Genomic DNA, 19014 nt, shown 5'->3' with positions numbered 1-19014 from the left:
TCATCTATGAATGTAACATAGTATGAATAACCATCTTTTGACCTAACGGGAGCGAGACCTCATACATCCGAATGCACTAATTCAAAGATTTCATTAGTCAAAGAAGTTCTAGATCCAAAAGGCATCATTTGCATTTTGCCAAGGATACAATCTTTACATACAAATTCTTTTTCCTTACAAAATTTTTCTAAGAAAGGAAAAAGAGATAGTTTGGATATACTTGGATGTCCTAATCTTTTATGCCAAAGATCTAAATTAATTTCTTTAATATGAATACAAAAAGAGGTTTTAGGTAGACATAAGGAATCCATATAGTAAAGATCCCCTCTTTTATGGCCATGCCCAATAGCTTCCCTGACTGAAGATCCTGCACCCAACAAGCCTTAGATGAGAAGAATATTTTACACCCATAATCGGATATTTGAGAAACCGAAAAAAGATTTAAATCTAGTTTTAAAATAACCCTAACATTTGGAACAAAAAAAAATTTAATCATTGTTGAGATTTTCTATACTTTTAACTTTCAAATAAGTGTCATCGGCGGATGATACACATGAAAAATATGAATTAGTGCAATCAGATTATAAAGACTCATTATGAGTCATATGAAAAGAAGCTCCAAAATCTAAAATCCAAGAGGACTTACTCAGAGGAGAAGAAGAGGAGACGGCGGCACCGGATGTAGAGGGAGTGGCTTTTACTATTTGTAGAATGGCCTATGCTATTTGGGCAATTGTCAAATCATTGAAGTTGCCTCTTTTCTTTAATTCATGTGATTATTCACTTACCGCAGCCACCTTTTTTAGTTTGAGACAATCCAGTCTTATGTGTTTCGGTTCTTTACAATAATGACAAATAATTTTACCTCCCTTGTATCCTCCCCTGTTATGTCCTTCTCCATTGAATTTTTTCTCAAAGTGAGGCAGTTTATAAGAGTTTACAAAACTTTCAGGTCTTGATACGACAAGTACCTCATCATTAGACTTGTGCATTCCAAATCTTGTTTCTTCTTGACAAATTTGAAGAGTCTCACTTATAGAAGGAGCCGAAGTCCTATGAAGCAAAGAGGACCTAACTTGCTCAAATTTCGGTCGAAGACCATATAGGAAAGAGAAAAGATTCTCTTTCAACTTGTTATTTTATCATTTCAATTGCCGAACCTTCTTATTTAGGTTCCAACATAGCCAATTCAGCCCAAATAGAAGATAAAAGACCATAGAAGTCTCTTAAAAAAGACACTACAGTCCCTATTGGATTATATTTTATTATGTCATGAAATGACCAAAATACCCCTGATATATGTATATTGTATAAATATATGTATATCAGTTAGATATAAAAATATATACACTATATTTTAACATTCGACTGCCATTCCCGTCATGCCATGTTCATCACCGAAGATTTTGTGCTCTAATACCACTCCATTATGAGACAAATAGAGGACGATTGCGTAGATCCCTTTTTCCTCCCCATTGTGAGAGAAAACGAGAGAGAATGGATTCCCTTTCTAATTCCCAATTCCACAAGGGCGAGAAAGGAAGAAGAGAGAGAGAGAGAGAGAGATTCATCTTCACTTCTAGGGGAAGACACCCTCCATGGCCAAGCCCTAAATTCATTCCTATTGCCCTTTATTCACCTTACATCTCACTTATTACATCTACTTAGGCATCCTCAAAAACTCAACAATGGATCCCTATATTGGGTTCACTAGACCCTCTTCAGATGGTTAGATGCCGTGCCTCTATTTCCCTCTAGAAAAATTGAATAAAGGAGGAAGAAGAGATGAAGAAGAAGAAGAAGAAGAAAGAATGAGAAGAAAGGAGAGAGAGAATACACGACTCACTCCTATTCATTTTTATTAATAAGACCCTCTTTTATAACCAAAAGTCTGTTATACCCTTGATACTAAGGGTGATATACAAAAAAGGTACAAAAAGGATTTAAAGACCATCAATCAACTAATATAAGGACAACTATGTACTTTATAACACATTATGTATCTTTCTCTTCACTCCCTCTTAAGTTGGGGGTGAATACATCTATCATTCCCAACTTGCAAGATGTTTCTTCATGCCTTGTCATGTTAATTTCTTTAGTAAGAATGTAGGCCAATTGATTTTATGTCTTCACATGTGAAATTTTGAAAGTTTCATTCTCAACCTTTTCTCTGATAAAGTGGCAATCAACCGCAATATGTTTGGTTCTTTCATGATGAACCGGATTTGTTGCAATGTGGATAGCTGAATTATTATCACAATAAAGGGACATAAGAACAGCCACATGAACACCTATTTCATACAAAATTGACTTGATTCATATTCCTTCACAAGTACCTAGGGCCATTGCCCTATACTCAACTTCAGCACTAGATCTAGACACCACATCCTTTTTTTTACTTCTCAATGAAACAAGATTTCCTCCTATAAAAGTATAATATCCAGTAGTAGATCTTCTATCATCAATGAACCCAGCGCAATCTGCATCAGTGTAGATCTCTACTTTGCAATGATTATGGTTGGCATAGAGAATCCCTTTCCCTGGATTCCTTTTTATATACCTCAACACTCAGAATGCACTTTGCATATGAAGATTGCTTGGGGCATGCATGAACCTACTCAATACCCCTACAACATAGGCAATATCGGGTCTGATTATGGTAAGATAGATAAACTTTCTCACAAGTCTTTGGCACTGCAACTTATCTCCACAAGGCTCTCCATTGTTCTGACATAGTTTATTGTTAGGATCCATAGGAGTGTCTATTGGTTTGCATCCTAACATCCTTGTCTCCTTCAAGAGATCTAACACATACTTTGTGAAATAACTATTCCTTTGGTTGATCTTAGTACCTCAATTCCAAGTAAGTATCGAAGTACTCCCAAATCCTTAATGCCAAATGCCTTCTTCAAATGGAGCTTTAATCTTTTGATTTCCTATTCATCATATCCAATAACCACTATGTCATCAACATATACTATGAGAATACTCACAAATTGTCCTCTTTTGATGAAAAGAGTATGAAGAAAGGCACTTCTTTGATATCCAAACTCAATGGCTGCCCTGCTGAATTATCAAACCAAGCACAGGGAGATTGCTGAATTTATCGAACCAAGACCTATCAACCAGAGACTTAGCATGAATGATGGAGAGTTGTATAAGGATCCCACAAAATACAGGAGTATTGTTGGTATGATGCAATACTTGACTTTTACTTGGTCAGATGTAGCTTATGTTAGCTTATGTTGTAAATCAAGTCTCCCAATTCATGCATCAGCCAAGAACAGGTCACATGGAGGTTGTAAAGAGAATTCTCTGTTACTTAAAGGGAACACTTGGTGATGGACTTCATTATAAGAAAAGAGTACAAGGTCAAGATATTCTTATGGTGATGGCCTTTTCATATGCTAATTGGGCAGATGATCCAGATGAAAGAAGGTTAGTAACGGGTTATTGTGCATTTGTGGGCGGAAATCTCATCTCTTGGTCCAGCCGTAAACAAAAGGTTGTTGCACGATCAAGCATGGAAGCTGAATATCGTGCAATGGCTGCAGCGTCCTCAGAATTAGCATGGATAAGACATCTGTTATGTGATCTAAATGAAAGAATTCCTAGATTTATTCTATTTTGCGATAATCAAAGTGCAATTAAAATTTTGTTAAATCCTGGGCATCATGGCAAGACCAAACATATAGAGATCAATCAACACTTCATTAGAAGCAAAATAGAAGATGGTGAGTTGGAGGCAAGGTTTATTGGAACAAAAGATCAGCTAGCCCAATTGTTTACAAAGGGATTAACCAAGAGGAGCATTTGGCATTTAAAGTCCAAGTTGTCCATGGTGATTACCATGTACAACTTAAGGGAGGCTATTGAGATGTGACTTTGGTTTCGGATCAGGGATAATACAATTAGATGCAAATCCAAGTAGACTTGTTATTTTATATTTTTTTATTTTGTTCCAGTTTTACCCCTTGTATAATGTTTGTATGTGACTGACCTGGGGTATTATTGTAACTGAATGCATTTTGTAACTAAAGCACATATATATACATGATCTCACAATATTCCCACTTTTAGGAAAATGTGATTTATAAAATCCCTCTTCTAGTGTATTTCATCTGCTCTTCTTGTCTTGGATATGCTAAAATCTATTGATACATAAATCTGATAATTGATAGGACACAAAGTTGCACGTAGGATAAATGACACATTGTCACTTTTCCTTGCCTAAGGCTATAGGTAAGTCAAGATCACTTACTGGAGGTATTGAAATCTTAGGTTCTTGCACCTGTGTATCTCCTTGGGATCCTGAGTCAAGAGTCTCTTCTGAAGTGGACATGGAGGATAGAAAGACATCTCTCTCTCTCTCTCTCTCTCTCTCTCTCTCTCTCTCTCTCTCTCTCTCTCTCTCTCTCTCTCTCTCTCTCTCTCTCTCTCGTGTAAACCTTTGTAATCTCAAGTCCTCCCTCAATTCACTTTCAAGAGGAACTCTAGGAAGGTAGGGAGTTTCATACCTTTCTTTGTCCCAATTTAGAAACTCCCCCTAATTGATCTTTTGGGTATAATATGGAATTTCTTCAAAAAAGGTTACATCCATGGAGACAAATTTCTTCTTCAAAACGGGATCATAGCACTTGTACCCTTTTGAGATGGTGGATAACCAACAAATATGCATTTTCTAGCTCTAGGATCAAGTTTGTCGCTATACATAGCAGGAAGATGCAAAGTTATCAGAAGCTTCTTAGGTAGATGGGAAGCATGCTTCCCAGAAACTCGCTTCAGAAGCGCGATACTCCACGCTTCTGAAACTTTATGGGAATATTGATTCCCCCACACTTCTTCTATGCTTCCCACACATATTGTTCATGCTTCCTATATGCTTTTCTCACGCATCTTTTCATGTTTTCCATGTGCTTCCTCATGCACTTCCACTCACTTCTGATGTGCTTTCTCTAAATTAGTAACCATCATTGTTAAATTTTAACAAAAAATTAATTCTTTTACTAAAAAATTATGAAATATAAGAATAATCAGTTTTATTTTAGTTTTTATTTGTTTATTGTTTGATTCCTATTCAGTTCTCATATTGCTACCTTTTCTATTCATGTTTCGCTTTCAAATTGATACTTCGCTTCTTATTTCCTATAAATTTTAAAATGTCTCGCTTCCGCTTCCCGTATCGTTTCCGGCTTCCACTTCCTAGTCTGGCAACCTTGGGAAGATGTACATAGCAAACATGCCGGTACACCCTAGGAGTGACATGCAATAAAGGTTCCTTGGGCTTCAAAACATTGATGGGAGATTTACCTTTCAAGACTTTTGTGGGCATCCTATTTATGAGATAGGCAGCAGTAAGGACTCCTTCAAGCCAGTATGACTTTGGAACACTCATTTGCAGCATCAAGGAGCGAGTTACTTCCAATAGGTGTCGGTTTTTTCTTTCAGCAACCCCATTTTGTTGGAGTGTATTTGAGCATGTGGTTTGAGACTCAATATCTTGCTCGTGAAGATAACCTTATAATCGTTGAGAGATATACCCTTCACCATTATTAGATCGTAATATCTTCACTTTGGCTTGATATTGGTTCTCAACCATCTTATGATAAATGGAAAAAATAAAGCACACTTCATCTTTGGATTTTTACCATGTAAATTGTAGTCATTCTTGAGAAATCATCTATAAAGGTCGCAAAATATTTATATCTAAAAGAGACATGACAAGAACAAGACCCTAAACATTCGAGTGTTCTAATTAAAAAGGACCTGAACTACTCGATTAACTGGTATGAAAAGACACTCTACATCGTTTGGCTCTTTGGCATGTATCACAATGTAACACTTGACTACCATCTCCCTTAACTATCTCAGGATACAAAATATGCAACTTTGAGAGGGACACATGCCCAAGTCTCAAGTGCAACAGCAAAACTGAATCAATCACTGATGACACATGCTAACTACTCGTGGGCCCTTTCTAAGACATCCCAAGTTTGTATAAGCCTCCATCCTCATGTTCACATCCAAAGGTCCTGAAAAGTACAATAAAAAGGGTAAAAGGTTACTGAATAATTAAGACCTTTGGTAATGGTACTAATAGACAAAAGGTCCACAAGAAATTTTGGGGTATGTGTAATGAAATGGTGGTCTTCCACGAATGCAATCGGATCACTCAAAAAGGAAGTGTCTAAAAGACACTTTAAGCAAGACCCATAAAAGGGTACAAATGGAAAACCACAAATAAATAATGCACCTTTATTTATGTAGACAAATGCTTAAAAAGCATTTTAAGAAGTGAGTTTACAAGAGGGGCTGCACCCCTATTTATACAAGAGCAAGAGGGAGAGCTCATAACGAGCTCTCCCTTCTAGTCGTTGGACTAGTCCAACAGCTAGAAATCTAGCCGTTGGACTAGTTCCAACGACTAGATGTTTTGATCAAGTTTCAACCTGAACTTGACCAAAATACATTATCTAGTTATATATGAACTAGATAATATATATTACATAAAAAATAAAAAGAATAATAAAAATAAAAATAAAAATGGAAAAATATATACAATATAATAATAATAATATACATAGTAATATTATTAATACATATGTATATGTTACATTTTACACTCTCCCTCAAACTTACGGTACAATGAGTGAAAGTTTGTCTAAAAGAAAAGTAGAAACTGGGAGTTGCGAGAGGTTTGGTGAAGAAATTTGCTTGGTATTCTGATGTAACATATGGCAGATCAATGGTGCCATGCAAGTACTCCTCTCTGACATAGTGACAATCCATCTCAATGTGTTTGGTGCGTTCATGAAAAGTTTGGTTGCTTGCAATGTAGATTGCACTCTTGTTGTCACAACACATTCATGAGGCTTGTGTTGCTTCAGCTCCCATATCAACGAGCAGTCGCCTAAGCCAAACAACTTCCATTGTGGTGGTTGTCATGACTCTATATTTAGCTTCGGTGGAGGAAAGAAAAATCTTTTGTTGTTTCTTGCACCTCCACGAGATTAGAGATGCACCTAAAAACACACAGAAACCAGTGGTTGAGTGCCTATTATTAGGATCACCTCCTCAGTCAGCATCAGTATAAGCAATTAAATCTAAAGGTGACGATGCAGACAAGAAGAGTTTGCGTGAGAAAGAACTCTTTAAATATCTAATAATACGTAAAACTGCTCACATGTGAACAGAGGTGAGAGCATGCTGAAACTGGCTCGCTGTGTGTAAAGCATGGGCGATGTCTGGTCAAGTAATAGAAAGGTAGGAAAGTGCTCCAACAAGTTGTCTAAACGGAGTGGGATCCTCAAACTGTTCTCCATCATCAATTTTCATTTTAACATTTACTACTTTTGGAGTGTATGCTTTCTTATCATCTGTAATGTCAGACCTGCAAATAATATCAAAAGCAAATTTAGATTGAGATATCAAATACCCACAAGGGGAATAAGCAACTTCTATTGCTAGAAAATATCATAATAGTCCTAGGTCAGACATTTCAAAATGAGTTTTAAGAAGAGTTTTGATATTGGAAACTCCTTATTTGTCATCTCCAGTGATGATCATATCATCCACATAAAGAAGAAGAATGATAATACCTGCATCAGATTGCTTAATAAACAAGGCAGTGTCAGTCAAACAAGAACGAAATCCAATATCAGTCATAACATGACTAAATCTATCATAACAAGCTTTTGGTGCTTGTTTAAGGCCATAAAGAGTCTTCTCAAGACAAAGAATTTTACCCTTAGAAAGACTGATACCAAGCGAAGCTTCCATGTATACTTCTTCAACAAGACTCCCATTTAAAAAAGCATTTTTGACATCCATTTGAAATATAGGCCATTTTTTGATAGAAGCTAAAGCAATTAAAGTTCAAACAGTGGTCATTCGGGCTACAGGAGCAAAGGTTTCTTCGTAGTCAATGCTATACTCTTGAGTATAACCTTTGGCCACGAGTCGTGTCTTATATCTTTCTAGAGTCCCATCACTTTTGGTTTTGACTTTATAGACCCATCTACAGCCTATAGGTTTCTTTAAAAGAGGCAAGTCTTGGATTGACCAAGTGTTGACACTCTCTAATACATCTAATTTTGTTTTCATAGCTTCAATCCATTCTACATGATTTTTGGCTTTAAAGTATGAGGAAGGTTCAACATAGGATTGAATTAATGCAAGGGCTGCCCTATACGAGGGTGAAAAAGATTCATAAGAGAAATTTTCCTGGAGGTCTAGAAATTCTAGAAGTCCTGCGAGGAGGAACTTCAGAAAATCTTTCCAACGCACATGGAGGGTGTTGCTCATCAATTCTTCTTGAATACTGTAAACCAACATCCCTACTGGTTTGATCTTCACTATCATTTTCAGAGATAGTAGGACTTTGATCATTGTCAAAGTTACATTCAAAATCCTCTTCGTTGGATTTTGAAGTTAAATCAATTAAAAAGAAATATTCAATAAAATCTTTGGATTTTTCACTTTTAAAGAAATTTTCTTTTTCAAGAAAAGTCACATTTCTTGACACATAATTTATCATTTTGAAGATCATAGCATTTGTACCCTTTTTTATTTTCAGCATATCCTAAAAAGGCACATGGGATTGCACGAGGGGAGAATTTATCATTTTTGTTTGTAAATACAAAACATTTGCAACCAAACACTCTTAATCTGGAGTAGTCTGGAGCTAAATCATAAGGTTTTTCAATTGGAGATATATTTTCTAAAGAAGAAGATGGCATTCTATTGATGAGATAAGTGGCAGTTAGAGTTGCTTCAGCCCAAAACCCTTTTGGTACTTGACTTGCTATTAGCAAGGTTCGAGTGGTCTCCATAATGTGGCGATGTTTGCGTTCTGCAAGACCATTTTGTTGAGGGGTGTTCGGGCAAGATCGTTGATGAATAATGCCATATGAATAAGATAGTTTTTAAATTCTCCAGACATAAATTCTCTCCCTGAATCAGTGTGAAAAATAAAAATATTGTTTTGAAATTTGTTTGTGACCATTTTACGAAATATTTGAAAGTGAACAAAAACTTTGGATTTATGTTTAAGAAAATAAATCCAGGTATGTCTAGAAAAGTCATCAACAAAGATGACATAATATGCATAACCACCTTTAGAAATAACTGGTGCGGGTCCCCAAACATCTGAATGTATTAACTCAAGAGGTTTTGTAGAAACAAAGGTTCTACTAGAAAACGGTAATCTTTTCATTTTACCAAGAATGTAGTCTTTACAAGCAAAATTTTCAGATTTACAAAATTTTCCTAAACTTGGAAAGTATTGGATTTTAGACATATGAGGATGGCCAAGTCTTTTGTGCCATAAGTCTGTTTCCAATTTCTGAACATTTAAACAAAATACATTCTTTGGTAGTTCCAAAAATTTCATGTAATATAGCCCTCCTTTTATATGGTCTTCCCCAATTAGCTTCCCTGACTGGCGATCCTGTATCCAGCAACCATCAGAAGAGAAGGATATATTACATCCATAGTCAGAAATTTGAGAAACAAATACAACAACAACAACTACGCCTTCATCCCTAAACAATTGAGGTCGGCGATATGAACCAAAAAAGAAAATCATTCTGGGTCTTCCACATGAATCCTTCTCCTCCAATCATTTCTATCTAATGCCATGTCCTCGGTGAGGTTCAAAGCATTCATATCCTTTCCTATCATCTCTATCCAAGTCTTCTTAGGCCTACCCCGACCTCTTTTAACTAATATATTTTCCCATTTCTCCATCCTTCTAATTGGAGCATCATTAGGCCTTCGCCGAATATGTCCAAACCACCATAAACGATTCTCTCTCATCTTATTTTCAATGGATGCAACTCTTACCTTCTTACGTATCTCCTCATTCTGAATCTTATCTTTTATCGTATTTCCACACATCCATCTAAGCGTACGCATCTCAGCTACACTCATTTTTTGAATATGATGTCTCTTGGTAGCCCAACATTTCGTACCATATAGTAAAGCGGGCCTAATTTTCGTCCTATAAAACTTTCTCTTCAACCGCAATGGCATTCTACGATCGCACAACACTCCAGTTGCACTTTTCCATTTCATCCAGCCAACCTTTATCCTATGATTTACATCTCCATCAATTTCTCCATACTTTTGAATGATAGATCCCAAATATTTGAAACAATCATCCATCGGTATTTCTTGCTCACCAAGCTTCACTACTTCGTTGCTTACTAAACCGACATTCCATATATTTTGTCTTACTCTTACTCAACTTAAAACCTCTTGCTTCCAATGTCTGTCTCCATAATTCTAACTTAGCACTAACCCCAGCTCTAGACTCATCAATCAAAACAATATCATCAGCAAACAACATACACCATGGCACATTTTCTTGAATTGATCTCGTAAGCTCATCCATCACTATAGCAAATAGAAAAGGGCTTAATGCAGATCCTTGATGTAACCCAACCGTTATAGGAAAATTAGTTGTCGCCCTTCCACAAGTGCGGACATTGGTTACTACTCCTTTGTACATATCTTTAATTATACTAATGTACTTGAGAGAAACACCTTTCTTCATCATTATCCACCAGAAAACATCCCTAGGTACTCTATCGTATGCCTTCTCCAAATCAATAAAAACCATATGCAAATCTTTGTTCCTCTCTCTATATCTCTCAATAAGTTGTCTAAGAAGATGTATAGCTTCCATAGTTGATCTTTCAGGCATAAAATCAAATTGATTCTCTGATATCATGACAACCTTCTTCAACCTATACTCAATCACCCTCTCCCAAAGTTTCATAGTATGACTCATGAGTTTTATACCACGATAGTTTGTGCAATCTTGTATATCACCTTTATTCTTATATAGAGGCACCAAAGTACTCTTCCTCCACTCATTAGGCATCTTATTTGTCCGCCAAAACTTGTTAAAAAGATTTGTCAACCATTCTAAACCTTTCTCACCCAAGCATTTTCAAGCCTCGATAGGTATACCATCTGGGCCAACTGCCCTTCTTGATTTCATTTTCTTCAAAGCCTCTGCAATTTCTTTCTTTTGAATCTTGTGCATAAAGTCATGATTCATCTCATGAAATTTGATAAACAAATACAACAACAACTACGCCTTCATCCCAAAACAATTGGGGTCGGCGATATGAACCAAAAAAGAAAATCATTATGGGTCTTCCACATGAATCCTTCTCCTCCAATCATGAAATTTGATAAACAAATAAAAGGTTTAAATTTAGTTTTGGGATATATCGAACTTTTGGAATACAAAAAGTTTTGGGTTTTTCAAAACATCCAACTCCTTTTATTTCGAGAGATGTTCAATCTGCTGTAAAGACTTTTAAAATATTTGAGTTATTTTTAAGACATTCGGATAAACATTTGAAATTTGGGGTCATATGAAATGAGGCACCAGAATCTAAAAGCCAAGGAAAGTTACCTGGACCGAATACATATGTGACTGTTGCTCCAGTTGAGGCTTCAGCGAAAGAGGATATCCCTTGGAGAAGCGGTTGAAGGATCTCCATTTGTTGATCCATGGAAACGGGTGCATCTTGATCTTTTGGCTCGGCTTCAATTGATGCAATCTTCTTTTCATCTCTCTTCTTTAACTTTGAACATTGAGGCCTATAATGCCCATGTTCATGACAGTGATCACAAATAACGTTTCTTTTGTCAAACTCGCCATTCTGCCTCCCAAAATAGGGTGGCCTATAAGTGCGAGTATGATTCCCAGGCCTAGATACTGCTAGGACGAAATCATCATCAGCTTTAGAGGAACTTTTCCAGAGATGATTTTCCTCCATTGTTAATTCTTCAATAGTTTCCACAATAGTGAGAACTTTTCCCCGGTGAAGGAGAGCCAATTTGATGGATTCAAATTTCGGCTTTAACCCAGTTATAAACTGGTAGAAATGTTCAGCATCGAGTTGCTTTTGGTAAAGCTCAATATCTTCGGCACAGTGCCATTTTGGTTCCAAAAGAGATAGTTCTTCCCAGAGTTCGAATAGCCCATTGTAATATTCTCGAATTGATTTGTCACCTTGGGTCATCATCCAAACCTTCACTTGAAGATTGCACACATGTGCAATGCCTTTAAGGGAATACATATTTTTACGATATTCTCATGCCTTATCGGCATGTTCAAACTTGGCAAGACTAGAACATTTCTCATTTGATAATGGGACCTCCTTATCTCCCTCTTTCTTGGTAAGTGATAGTTTGGGTTCCGAATCGGAACCATCCACGATCCCCCATAAGCCTTTACCCCATATGTGATGCTTCATGATTGAAGCCCACGTTACATAATTTGTGTCACTTAATTTCATAGGGATGATGGTGACTTTATCATTGTCATCCATCGTTTACAAGAGGTGAAAAAAAGAAAGAAAGATAAAAGAAAAAAAACAAAAAAGATGTGAGAAGGGAAAGAAATACAATACAAATATGTTGAAGCCCTTCAAATGATGAAGTTTTGTAGCCAACAATGAAGTGATAAAACAGTTCTCTCCAAGTAACGATACATTTTGCAAGAACAAGGTGATAACACACCTATTGCACAAGGGGCACGAAAACTGAGATGAACTTTCTCTAAGATCTAATAATCATGCGGCTTTGATACCATGTAATGAAATGGTGGTCTTCCACAAATGCAATCAGATCACTCAAAAAGGAAGTGTCTAAAAGACACTTTAAGCAAGACCCATAAAAGAGTAAAAATGGAAAACCACAAATAAATAATGCACCTTTATTTATGTAGACAAATGCTTAAAAAGCATTTTAAGAAGTGAGTTTACAAGAGGAGCTGCACCCCTATTTATACAAGAGCAAGAGGGAGAGCTCATAAGGAGCTCTCCCTTCTAGTCGTTGGACTAGTCCAGCGGCTAGAAATCTAGCTATTGGACTAGTTCCAATGACTAAATGTTTTGGTCAAGTTCCAACCGGAACTTGACCAAAATACATCATCTAGTTCTATATGAACTAGATAATATATATTACATAAAAATAAAAAGAAGAATAAAAATAAAAATGGAAAAATATATATAATATAATAATAATATATATAATATTATTATTATATATGTATATGTTACATTTTAACAGTATGCAGAACAAATTTAAATGGGAAACATGGAGTAAGTACAGTTCCTTTCCCAAGAATTGGAGATAGCGATCCATCTGCAATTCTCAAATTCCTATTAGGGTCAGGAGGACTATAATCAGTGAAAAGAGACTTCATACCCATCATATGATCAGTGTCACCTTAATCAATTATATAAGAGCTAGAGACAAATTGAGTTGAGCATGGAATGATGTGAAAGTAGATGTAGCCGCTACTTCTTTGCTTTGGTCTACATTCTTTAACTCTATCTCCTCTATCCTTAGTTGTGCAATTTCCTCTCCTCCACTTTCTTTAGTCAAACTCATGCTAGTAGAAACACTATATGCACAATTTCTTCTATCACTTGGTTTCCCCACTAAATCCTAACATTGATCTTTAGTGTGTCTGCTCTTTCCACAGTGTCTGAATTTTAGCTTGTCCTTGTCCTTAAAGGTAGAATACCCTCTACATTGACCTCTAGCACTAGGTCCACCTCTTCCCCTACCCCTCTCATTTGATGATCTAGGAGAATGATACTCTCTAACAAAGGCAGACATCTCCACATTTAACTCATTTGACACAACTATATTCTTCCGATCTTCCTCTCTTTGTACCAAGTGGGAGAAGCCCCTCTATCCCCAAAAGAGAGGACTTTATGTGTTCATACTCTCCATCCAGTCCCATAAGAAAGTCAAACACCTTCTCTTCTTCTAACTCTTTTATTTCTTTCATACAAGCAGTCTATGTAACACGGACTCTTCTAACAGGGCACCACACTACTTGGAAACGGTCTCCTTTGTGTCAGTTGAAGTCAACCACACTGAGGTCCATTTCTGTCCAAAAGTAGATTCAGTTAACCCTAACAAAGTCCAGTTTTAACTATATTATATATATATATATATATATGCACACACATACACGTAGTGTTAACTTAAAACTGTTAAAAATTATATATATATATATACCCTCCCCGTACCCAAGTTTTTTTTAAAGTGTCGCATCATCGCATCCGCACCCACACCTATGTGACATAGCAAGCAGTGCACTTGACCTTCACGAAAAAACCAAGATCATCCCATAGTTTCCGTAGTTCATTGTAGTAAACATTAATGGGCCATCCACTTAGATTACATCTTTGAATCCTCTCCTTAATATCATACTTCTTTGCCACATTTAATTTCTTTGAGCATGCATCAAGCACTGCTTTTCAAACTTCCTGCGTCGTATCAAGATTCATGAATGCCTCGGCAATTGATGGCTCCATTGATTGAAGCAGCCAAGCCATCACAAAGTAATTATCACTTTCCCAATTTGCGAAGCTTGGGTCACTTTCTAAAGGCTTCACACCCCCATTAATGAAGCCTAGTTTCTTTCTTGCCCAATTGATATCATCATGGAGCAAGACCATGTTTTGTAGTTTTTTCCATTGAACTTCATTTCGTAATCTGAAAGCTCATCATTTCACTTGAGGGTGTCCCTCCACTAGAGGCTTTTTGTTCACTTGTTGACTCTCCCGCATGAGGACTATTTTGCACTCCCGGCTTAATCATCTTGAATCAGCTGATATCTTTTAACATACTTCCAAGTATGATCGATACCTACACATGTATCTATAACCCTAGTACACACTCTAGGGTTTTCGCATACTCGATTTCATAGTTGAAAGTTGATTGTCATGGCTACCACCAGCCCATACTTCTCAATAACATTGAAAATCTCAGCCACTATGCCAAAAAAACTGCTACCAATCAGTCATAACAGTCTTAACACACCAAGAGCAACCTTTTCAATGGCTCTAAACCGAGTTTATATCCTTTGATTTGCACTAGACTCCAAAAATCCCAAACTATGGGCAGCAATAGAAAAAAGAAGAGGAAAATTAACAGCACAATAAATACTTACCTAAAAATCCAGAAAAACACCATAAATCTTTGAAAAATGTGTTCTTCAAAAGCCCTTTGGTCCCAGCCTTAGATCCAACTGCTACTGGACAGGCATGATGTCAGCAGCTGACCTCATGCTAGGCTCAGTAGTGAAGCTCTGATACCATCTTCAGAGGATTAGATGTCTAAGTGTGCCTCTATTTCCCTCTAGAATCAGCTGCAAAGGAGAATATGGAAGGAGGAAGAAGAAGAGAGAGAAGAAGAAGAAAGAATGAGAAAAAATGAGAGAGTGAGAGAATACAACTCACTCCTGTTCATTTTTATTAATAAGACCCCCTCTTTTACACCCAAAAATCTGTTATACCCTTGATACTAAGGGTGATATACAAAAAAGGTACAAAAAGGATTTAAAGAACATCAGTCAACTAATATAAGGACAACTATGTACGCTATAACATATTATGAATCTTTCTCTACAGACCCAACCCCCATTTTTATTAACTAATTACATTTTTATCCTATGACTATCATTATTTAAAGATAAAGCACGTTATGCCACAGTTTTTCATGTCTCCACTGTTAAAATATATGTAATTCATATATATATAATATCCCATCATACCCGATAAAGGGTATTTCTGTAATTCTGCCCAATAGGGGCATTTTAGTCTTTTCCATCTTTTTATTCTTTTTCTTTTTCCCTTTATTATTTTTATTTTTCTGTTTTATTTTTATTGTACATGCATTAAATGCATGTTGCATTGAGGGTCCCAACCAAAGAGTCGTTAGACCCCCAACGATCACAAATGTGATCGTTGGGGGCCCAACGACTCCTTGTTGGGCCCCCCAATGCCCACTCCTTCTCCCTTTCTCTCTCACTCTCTCTCTCTCTCACTCTCTTGCCTATAAATAAAGGGGTAGACCCCTTTTGTAATGTAAGGCTTCTTGAAGCCCATTTCTTGCTTTTATAAGATTTTTATGTTTGCAAGTCATTGTTGGTTTTTGTGTATTGTGGACTTGCACTTTGCATTCTATGTGTGAATGTCCATTATAGGACATTGTGTTTATTTCCGCGTATTTCATTACATCCACAAGTCCAATTATTGTTTTACTCAGTCTTTGTTGGCCATGCCGCCTAAGCTAGCTCCTTTAACATGTATATTTTCATACTTTGTTAATGGTGCTTTTTCAAGTCTATGTGTAACATCATACCATCTAAATGACATTCCTTAATTTTTCTTTTCATTGGTATTATAGAAAGAGTCCTCTAATGATAATCCATGCCAAATTTTCATATACAAAATATAAAAATTCAGGAACGTATTCAAACAAGTTAAAATTCTGGCATGCTTCTCAAATCTCTCATTCTTAAAGTTAATAGGGAAATCATACAGTTTGAGATACAAACTCCCATATTGGTCCAAGTAAATGAAACATCAGGATTTTATTTTCCATCAATTAATCATCAAATATTTAACAACACTAGAGATCCATATCATGTTTTCATGGCAATGAGTTACCACTAATTTATTTTGTGCGCTCATATTTAAGAAAAATTAAAGAAGCATCAACTATAAAAAACAAAAGCTATATATCTATGAAGTAAGCACTTTAGGAAGGAAAAGCATGACCTCTGACTTTAGAAAAATGTTCCATGACATCATCAACAAGCCTATCAAAACTAGGAATATATCCATGAAGACCATCTGAGAGACCAAATCCAGGATAATCCATTGCAAATACACCATAACCACATGAAGCTAACTTTCTTGCAACTCCTGCAAACCATGTTTACAAGTTATAGATTAGCACTAGGTTTGAATAATTAATGAAAAAACTTCAACCATAAGTATCACCATTGAATTAAATTCTAACCTTCAAAGAAAAATGTGCAAGTGTCTCCATATCCATGGCAGAAAAAAACCATTGCTTTCACTGGAGATAACGAGGGGATCCAAGATTTTGAGAAAATTTCTGTTCCTCTAGAGTTTGTCTCATACATCTATACAAAAGTGGAAGCATATACACATTAAAAGTTTGAGAAACTTAGTCCGCCAAATGCACGACAAGAATGGTGGAAGTCATAAAATGCTATTATCAACTACAACAGTTACTAACTAGGATGATGCTTTTATATATCAAGTTCCTATAGGAATATTATCGGAGATTGAGAAGTAAGAATAGAGATAATACACATATCCAATGCTTTTGCCAAGTCTCAGACTGCAGAACTATATGTAAACAATGACAGAACATTCTCTTAATAAGTTGAATCATGTGTAAATGATATTCTGATTTCACTATATCATGAATTATGTGAGCTAGCCAACTGAATTTGTGAATTTACTATATTCAATCGGTCGTGAAGAACTTCTGCACATATTTTTTCCTGCATCTATTGAGAGATACTCCTATTTACGTATGTTGTTGCCCTGTTTGCACAAAAAAAGAAGAGAAAGAGTGTTGTAATTGGAGTTGTCACCACCAACAAGATTAGGATTCCTTAGAAAATCCTGAGAAGGAAAAAGGATAATCCAAGATGTTGGTCTCCCAGCAGTGAAATTCAAATACCACTCTAATCTTGAGAAACTAAACTACCACAGACCTGTTTAAGAAAATAAAGTTTCTATACAGCATTACTATGTTAGCTTCAGGCGCTTGGCTACCTAAAACCTCAGTCTGCTCTGCTAATCGCCGAATTAACACACTAAACGGTGGCTATATAAACATCTCTATCTACATACACCTGCCTCTTGAATTCTCGGCTTGAAATGAAGACCTATAAGAGCATTCTAAACTCTGTTGGATACCAAGTGACTGATCTTCACATAGTTCCTGACAGTTACAGTTTTAACCATCAAAGATTCAAATTTGAAACGTTGATCAAGTAAGAAAATCTTTCAGAGACGCAAGAGGATCGATAATTATGATACACCAAAGATAAAATTGGCATACCTCCTCAACGCGTAATTCAGGATAAGTTGTCTGCAAAAACAGGGGAACAAAAAAAAATAGTTACGAACAACATGTAGATCAAAGAAACAGAAAGAAAACATTAATGAAATTGGGCTGCTGGCACAATCATGGTATTCCTTTCTTTTTTTTCCCTTTTTCGATCCCTACACTTTCTTTCAAATTCAGAGAGAGAGAGAGAGAGCACCTTGAGGAGGCAGTGATCGATGGAGAGCTGGGCATGCTTGAAGGCCTCCCGGACGAGCCTCCGCGTCGAGGCATCGTTCTTCGGCATCTCGGAGGCCTTCCTGAGGTCATCGTCGACGCCGTCGGACGCCATGGAAGGCTCCCCTGCTCCGCTCCCCCTCCTCCACAACTCCTTCAGACACACCAACGCCACTGCAACACCAATGCCAACATACCACAATCCCTCCCTAAACCTCCCATCGTCCTCCCAAAACATCCCCCAAATCCAACCGAAACGAAGCAAAACAATCCCGTTCAAGCGAGAAAAGAGGAGAAGGAGAAGCAGAAAGAAACAAACAACTATTTTTTTAATTTAAAACAAAAAAAAAAAACTTCTCTTTTCACTGCAGTGAGAATTCTGAAAAGTAGGGGAAAAGGGGGGTTTGAAAAGGAGAGAGAGAGAGAGAGGACGTAGTCGTAGCGCACCTGGGCGGGTGTACATGGGGTGGGATCGCCGGAATATTCTGGAGATTCCGGCGTGGTTTGACGACATTCTCGCCGTGGAAGCAGAAGGACGTGGATGGAACAGAGACACGAACGGACGCTTTTTTTTTTACTCGCGCGTTTTATTTGACGTTTTTTAGTCAAAAAGATGTGATGCCGTGCGCTACCGTCTCACGTGTTAGTTGGTAAGACTTTTGATTTTGGCTAAGCTTGGGTGTGTGGATCGCGAGCCCGGTGAAGTTTGACCTAGTTAAGCTCTCTGAACATGGACTCGGCTCGGTTTGACCGAAGACCAAAGTTTGAGATCAACGAGCACCTGGTTGCTTAAATGAGTGCAACAATGAGCTCAAGTTGATGCAGTCTGGCTGCGAAGTCAAAATCAAACCAAGTCTTTGACTG

General features: G+C 36.9%; 1 protein-coding gene across 1 annotated transcript in view; it reads right to left on the bottom strand.

The window, feature by feature from the left end:
- LOC149827388 (caffeoylshikimate esterase-like) overlaps positions 1-18708 on the bottom strand; it is a 40088-nt gene extending 21380 nt beyond the window's left edge. Inside the window, exons 1-5 of the mRNA XM_090019331.1 lie at positions 18598-18708; positions 18134-18324; positions 17929-17958; positions 16849-16975; positions 16605-16751 (exon numbers count right to left, since the gene is read on the bottom strand). Of these exons, the coding sequence (XP_089875457.1) occupies positions 16605-16751; positions 16849-16975; positions 17929-17958; positions 18134-18324; positions 18598-18664 (562 nt within the window). The 5' untranslated portion in view covers positions 18665-18708. The remainder of the gene's footprint in view (positions 1-16604; positions 16752-16848; positions 16976-17928; positions 17959-18133; positions 18325-18597) is intronic.
- Positions 18709-19014: the final 306 nt, after the last annotated feature.

Source organism: Nuphar pumila, chromosome 10 (assembly GCF_984573655.1).
Source record: "Nuphar pumila chromosome 10, dmNupPumi1.hap1.1, whole genome shotgun sequence".
Taxonomy (NCBI): domain Eukaryota; kingdom Viridiplantae; phylum Streptophyta; class Magnoliopsida; order Nymphaeales; family Nymphaeaceae; genus Nuphar; species Nuphar pumila.
This window is presented reverse-complemented; position numbering and strand designations above follow the sequence as displayed.